The sequence below is a fragment of the Daucus carota genome, chromosome 9 (assembly GCF_001625215.2).
Source record: "Daucus carota subsp. sativus chromosome 9, DH1 v3.0, whole genome shotgun sequence".
NCBI classification, from domain to species: Eukaryota; Viridiplantae; Streptophyta; class Magnoliopsida; order Apiales; family Apiaceae; genus Daucus; species Daucus carota.
Window position 1 is genome coordinate 1,053,320 of NC_030389.2, and position 7,159 is coordinate 1,060,478.

At 34.5% G+C, this 7,159-nt stretch overlaps 1 protein-coding gene across 4 annotated transcripts; it reads left to right on the forward strand.

Annotated features, from left to right (window-relative positions):
- Positions 1 to 915: 915 nt before the first annotated feature.
- On the forward strand, positions 916 to 6,133 carry LOC108202302 (pentatricopeptide repeat-containing protein At1g63330-like). Of its 4 annotated transcripts, XR_010287695.1 has the most exons (4): positions 916 to 2,925; positions 3,982 to 4,068; positions 4,964 to 5,030; positions 5,252 to 6,133. XR_010287695.1 is itself a non-coding variant. In XM_064084695.1 (3 exons), the coding sequence occupies exons 1-2, from the start codon at positions 1,054 to 1,056 to the stop codon at positions 4,021 to 4,023; spliced, it is 1,914 nt and encodes a 637-aa protein (XP_063940765.1). In that variant the 5' UTR covers positions 916 to 1,053; the 3' UTR covers positions 4,024 to 4,068; positions 5,252 to 6,130. The 4 variants fall into 4 exon arrangements, 3 of the variants coding, with proteins under 3 accessions (XP_063940765.1, XP_017226178.2, XP_017226177.2); XM_064084695.1 differs by lacking the exon at positions 4,964 to 5,030 and having other exon boundaries at positions 5,252 to 6,130; XM_017370689.2 differs by lacking the exon at positions 5,252 to 6,133 and having other exon boundaries at positions 4,964 to 5,232.
- Positions 6,134 to 7,159: the final 1,026 nt, after the last annotated feature.

Sequence of the window (7,159 nt, forward strand, 5' to 3'; positions counted from 1 at the left end):
ATGGTGTGAAAAAATTTAATTTATAAATAATAAATTAAAATTGTATGTATCATGCCAAAGTATCAAATTCTTTCTATCAAATTTTAAATTATTTTAAGTAAAATATGTGACGCCAACTCCTATTAGATTATATTTATAAATGTATTTTATATTAGAATTATTATAATGTGATTTAAATATTTTTCAAAAATTTTTTATGGTTCGAGATTAAAATTGATAAACATGATTTGTTTCGAATTAAGAAGATGAATCATAAACATGCAATAAGATGGTAGAATTTGTTTTGGATTAAGAAAAAGTTTTTGTATTCGTTCCTCACATAAATCGGGCTTATTATTATTAAAATATATTAGATAAAAATAATTTTGTGACGGTGTGATTTATATGATTCTAAAAATAAAACTGGTAGAAAATATTTATTTTGAATTAAAAAAATCATAAACACGCGAAGGAATTATAAACATGCAGGTGGATTGGATATGAGTTGTTTTATGGAACAGAAGTTAATTTTGTTCTAATCTAACGGTGCTTATTTGTTCAATATACGATTCGATGGATAAAAATAATTTTGTGGTGGTGCGATTTATACGATTCTACAATTAAAATTGGTAGGAAAAATTTATTTTGGATTAAAAAAAACCAAAAACACGTGAAAGACTGAATTTGTTTTGGATTCAGAAAAGGAATGATAAACATGCAAGTAAATATCAGTTTCCTTATAAAACAAAATTTAATTTTGTTCCAATCTAACGGTTCTTATTTGTTCAATATTCGATCTAACGGATGATAAGCTTTTGGACCATAGGACCATGCGACCAAATTATCTCCCTTACACTTATTATATATAAAGTATATAATGTTGGGAGGATAGTAATGTAATAAAAAAAATATTACAACGAATAATAATTAAAAAAAAAATCATTTATGTGATTCTCTTCGGAAAGACGACTATAGCAGCAACACACAGACAGCAGACACAGTGATTTAGCTACTCTCAAGTCGAGGTGATTTTAGTGCAATTTCTTGATATTTCTGCGCATTGAATTTGTAGCCATGTCTTCCGTTTTGTTGAAGAGAGGAGCTCAAACACTAACTCCATTTCATGCTCTCACTTCATTCACGCTAATGCCTCAAAGTGTAAGCCCTTGTTCTCTTTTACTACATTCTCATTTTCTTCCTTTCTCTACTAAACCTAACCCTAATTCACAACCCAAACCCCCCTTTATTCCTTCTCCATCCACCACTCATCCCGAACTACAACAATTACTCTATCATAAATCTAAAGTTGGTTTTGATAATCTCCACGATGCTCTTCTTGTGTTCGACAAAATGCTTCAAATAAAACCTCTGCTTCCTGTTATTAAGTTCAACCAACTGTTAACTGCCCTTGTTCGGACGAAAGAATACTCTGTTGCCATTTCCATGTTTAGAGAATTCCGTCTTTTAAGCATTCCTGTTGATATTGTTACCTTTAATACTGCCATTCATTCCACTTGTCACTTGAGTACTCTTGATTATGCCTTTTCCTTGCTTGCTGGAATCATCAAGAGTGGTTGGGTGCCCGATGTCGTGACCTACAACACTCTCATCAAGGGCCTTCTATCTCACGACAGGCCTTTGGAGGCCGAGCATTTGTTTAAGAAGCTTATAATATACAAAGAAATTCAGCCCAATGTAGTTACGTATAGCACCATCATTGATGGTCTCTGCAAAACTTCAAATACCTCCATGGCTCTCAAGTTGTTAAGAAAGATGGAGAAGTTAGGTTGTAAACCCGATGCGATAACTTATACCTCGATTATTGATTCTCTGTGCAAAGAAAGACGAGTTGATCATGCATTGGATCTTGTGTCTGTAATGAGCGTTAAAGGCATTCCACCAAATGTTATAACCTATAACACATTACTTCAAGGTCTTTGCAGCTCCAGCCGATGGGAGGACGTTGAGCCTTTGTTAAGTGAGATGGGTGCTCAGAAGATCCCTCCTGATTTGCATACCTATAATATATTGGTCGATGCACACTGCAAAGAAGGGAGGACAATAGATGCTCAAGATGTTATTGAAATTATGATCAAGAAAAGTGTACCTCCTGATGTAATCACCTACAACACACTAATGGATGGGTTTTGTTTAACAGGCAAAACGGACAGGGCATTAGAGGTGCTGAATACCATGAGGAATAATGGTATAGCTCCAAATTGTTATAGCTTTAACATTCTGATAAATGGCTATTGTAAGAGGCAGGAACTAGACAAAGCCATCAATCTCCTCAGACAAATGCCTGTTGAAGGTATAAAAGCCGATGTTCAAACCTACAGCACCATCGTACATGGTCTCTTTCAGATGGGTAGACATAATGATGTGCACAACCTTCTCCATGAAATGCTAAAAAAAGGTAATAAACCAGATATCGTAACATGTCGAATTCTGTTGGATGGCCTTTGCAAGAACCGATACATGGATGAAGCAATTTCCTTCTTTCGAATGATGGAATGTAAAGGTATAGCTCATGATATTCAAATACATACTATCCTCATCGATGGTCTCTGCAAGAACAGAAAACTTGATGAGGCCAGAAATATTTTTGATAAGCTTGCTTCAAGAGGTTTGCAACCCAATGTGAAGACATACACTACAATGATTCAAGGATTTTGTCAAGAAGGGTTGTTTGAGGAAGCAAAGATATTACTTTCTGAAATGGAAACTAGCGGTTGTTTGCCTAATGATGTGACTTACAACACGATCATCCGTGGAAGCCTTTTGAATAAAAGATATGAAGAAGCAGTTGTGCTGATTGAGAACATGCGAGCTCACAATTACAAAGCGGATGCATCTACCACATCCATGGTAGTAGAGCTATTTCCTAAAGAACAGGAAGAACAGGACCCCGCCGTTCTTGCTTTCTGCAAATGGTTTTTGCAACAGGTACTTTAATTTATGGTTCATTGTTATTTATTGTCATCTCCTAACTTATTTAAGTTATCTGCTATAGTAATATGTTTTGCTGAGTAAAGAATTATATCTATTAGCAACTTAAGAGATACCATCAGTTTGTTTAGAGGTAATAGACAGTGGATTAGAGACTGTAATGCTATCTCTTCTATATAAGGACAGTCTATGTTCAAGTTGTCATTCCGAATTGAAAGCTAGCATAGCGACGCTTCCCATAATACGGAAAAATAAATCAGCATTTAAAAATAATAAAAGAAGCCTCTGTACTACCTCTATAATGCATATATCAGATAACTTTATTCCAGATATACCCTTCACCACGCATATTCAGGCTTTCACAAACAAGCTCATTTCTCTTTCTCTACTAATTAAAATAACAAAAACTCTTAAAATGAATGTATAATCCCTACTTTTTTCCTTACACTTCCTTTTTGTCTCCCCCCTTCCGCGTGCTAGCTTTTCCCTGCTATTTAACTCCATTATGCTAAGTTGGCTCTTGGAGATGCACTAATATAGAGAACAAAGCAGAGATTGGTAAAAATTTACCTTTTGTGGTCTAGTGGATTACACAAAATAACAAGTTGGAACAGAAAATGAAGTATGAATGTTGTTTGTGGAATCACAAGGAGCTTACAGATTATGAGTTATGACATGTTGCTGAAATTTTCATGCGTTGAATTGTACTGTATATGTTATAGAACACTAGGAACCGAGAGTCTGTGTCGATTCTCCAGAGATTTGAGTTACGGAGTGTTCGCAAGAATATTAGTTTTCTGTGGTTTATGCTTTTCTCATGTTCTCCTTGTTTCATCCATGTGGGTTTGGCAGAGACAAAACAATGATATTAGGCTATTCGGCTTGGAAAGAAAGCTGGTTTTTTTAAATAATCTTGTATTTCTCTGGTTCTAATAATTAATGTGGAAAATAAGTTTCAGTTTGTTAGGTGAAACTTTTATTGGTTGCGCAATATATTCTTTCTAATCTGTATAGTCCCTTGTATGTTTATGCTTCCCGTTTGATATTGTGCAGAAAAATGATCACGTTGACAGCTCGAGCACATTCTGGATTTGAGAAGATCAGTCAAATAGATCTGAAGGTCTCTACATCAGATGCTGGGTAACTAAAGTGCATCCCCTAGGCCCTCATTTATTTATGCTTCCTGTTTGATATTGAGGACTTCTTATTAGAAGTGCAGAAAAGTGATAAAAAAAAAGTATGAATTCATTGTCTTTACTCCTTTGCCAGTAATCTTTATAAGTTATAGGTCATAGACCTAACTCTATGTACTCACAGATCTCATCAAGTGGCCCCTTGAATCCCACATCAAGAACATATAGTAAACAACACGAGCTTTAACTGAATCCGATATGCGATGCCATCAAGCTTATTACGGCGCCAAGTCGAGCCTCGGCGCCCGGATACCTTGGAATCGACTAGTCGACAAGTCGCCCGACTAGTCGTAAGAAGTCGACAAGTCATTCTTATACATATTTTTACTAGATTTAATATATAAAATATAGTTGAACACACATCAGTGTATAGTTTGAATCAAAAGTAAAAGATAATAAGCAACAGTGAGATGTATACGACGTAGCAAATTGTTAGTTCACATATAAATTGAAGCCCCAAAATAGTGATAGGAAAGAAATAATAATGTGAAGTTAAAATGATACAAAGATTAGGGATATACTTATATGTTGAAAATGATACAAATATTACATAGCCTGAAGCCAAAAAGTAGTGACAGGGAGGAAATAATAATGTGAAGTTGAAATGATACAAAGATTAGGAAGACATTGATATGTTGAAAATAAGTCGCCAGACTAAATAAGTCGTTGCTTGACTTTTTCTATAAAACGACTTGTCGACTAGTCGTCGACTAGTCGACGACTAGTCGTCGACTTGATAACAATGGATGCCATACTTAATTTGTATAGAGATACATGAGCTCCATGTAACATATATATTATGTTGCATGCTTAAAATATTTACTCTTTTACCTAATTTGCAGTAAAGAAACACTTATTGAAAACATGTGAACTCACGATTTCTCAGCGGATGCATCCACAACGTCCATGGTACTATACCTTTTTTTAACAGAAGAAGAAGATTCATCTATTTTTGCTTTCCTTGAATGGTTGTTGCAATAGGTAGAAAAATTGATGGTTCACTGTTATAAATTTTCATTTTCCCAACATTCTTGAGGATTTCGCATACATTGTTGAGTTGCATATGTTAGTAGGCGGACAGTAAAATATCTGAGAAATTTCTATGATAAGGCAGTTAGTATACGATGCAGGTGTGGAGCACAGGGCAACAGTGAACTCGGAAAAGGAAATATTTTCTATCCCATATTTCTTCCATTCTACTCAACCATGGTAGAGCCTGTCGAGAACTAACAGATGATGAAAACCCTGCCAAGTGTGCAAGGATGCAACTGGGTAAGTTCTTAACATAGCAAATATTTAGTAATTTCAAGAAACTAGATGTCGAGAACATCCAAAGGCATTAACATGGTAATGGTTGCAACCTAGTGAGTCGATCTTATATGCTTTTGCTCTCAAGTCCTCTGGCAAAATTGTGTAAACACAAAGTATAGCCACAATAAAACTAATGAATTACATTACAGATAAAAGATTATAATGTATAATTTATATTCAAGCTTTGAAACTTACTACAGCAGATATTGCAGAGAATCGCAAGTTTATCATGACACCGAATGGCATAATTAGTGTTGAGATTAACCATAACATATATTATTTGGATTCGATTTCATATACTAATTTTGTAAGACACGTAATCCTACCTTTTTAAAGAAACTATTGTCTTGTGAAATGTAATCTGCACATGTTTTGGATATTAAAAAAAAAATCGATTGCTGTGAGTGGCCTCTGCTTGCTGTGATCTTCTGGGCCTGATTGTAATATAAACTCAGTTCTTTTATTTGTTATGTATAACAGTAACGGTAACAGTCATATCACGTGACAAAAAAATGACAAATTTCATTAATATATCAGCAAAAAAAATAAAATGCAACTCAATCAACTTTGTGTCTTGTAAAATTGTCACATAGGCATGTGCAGGCCGGAATTTCGAAGAAATAAGGATCAAAACTGATTGTCATCACTAATTTTTGAAAGTGAGACGGGTTGTAGTTAGCCTTCTGATTCCGTCAAAGTGAGACGGGTTGTAGTTAGCCCTTCTTATTCTGTTAATGCACACTGTTTATAGTTACATAAACAATCTGCGGCGGAATACCAATACATAAGCTGGGTGAATACATGGATGGTACTGGTGAGGAAGAAGAGTCCGAAAAGTCCTGCTCCATCACTATTACAAACAGCCTCCATGCATATCATCAGAAACTCCATTGTAAACTTCACCATTTCCATGCACAACCTCCATTTCTCACATACCATCATCTCTACAATTCTATATATAAATCAGTGACCATCTTCACTACAACAAAAGAAGCTATTACAACAAAAGAAGCTATTTTTGAAAGACCAAATCCGACCGACCCATTTTACCTTCTGGACATGATGGTCGGAAATTAAGAATTCTTTAACACTTTGCATCTCAAACTATGCATTAGCATGCACATATATACTATATGCACAGGGCTAAAATGGGCCTCTTGGCTTCTTAAAAGATAATTTTTGTTCAAACATGCCTTCTCTCTCAATTATTTCGAAGTAATAATACTGGAATCCTCACCTTCCATTGAGCAATTGATAATTTTAGCCCTGGAATGCAGTAGAACATTGATATATTAATAAATTGATGAAATAAACTCGATCTCAACATATTAATATATTCAATCTCGATTATCACACAAAACTAATGTTCATAGTTTATCGGTTTCAAAATTATAAATTTATCGAGTTTCAGCAGGAATCTATTTGAACTGGTATAAAATTTTGCTTCCCGAAGCATAAATATTTGAAATTTGTGGATAGATTTATCATATGTGGACATTAATTTATGATCCTAAGAAAAGAAGATATATGAACATATTCGTTTATAAGTCCTCAATTATCCTTCTCATCAATCATCATGTTCTGCATTTTGGAGTTGAGTTACATTTTTGTCACTTAGTATTGTATGGTACAAGGCTACAAGCATTCATCTACTCACATTCTTTTGTTTAGATCTGGATTTGTATTTAAATTTCAAAATACTCAAATTCTTGCATTTGTTCTTGTCT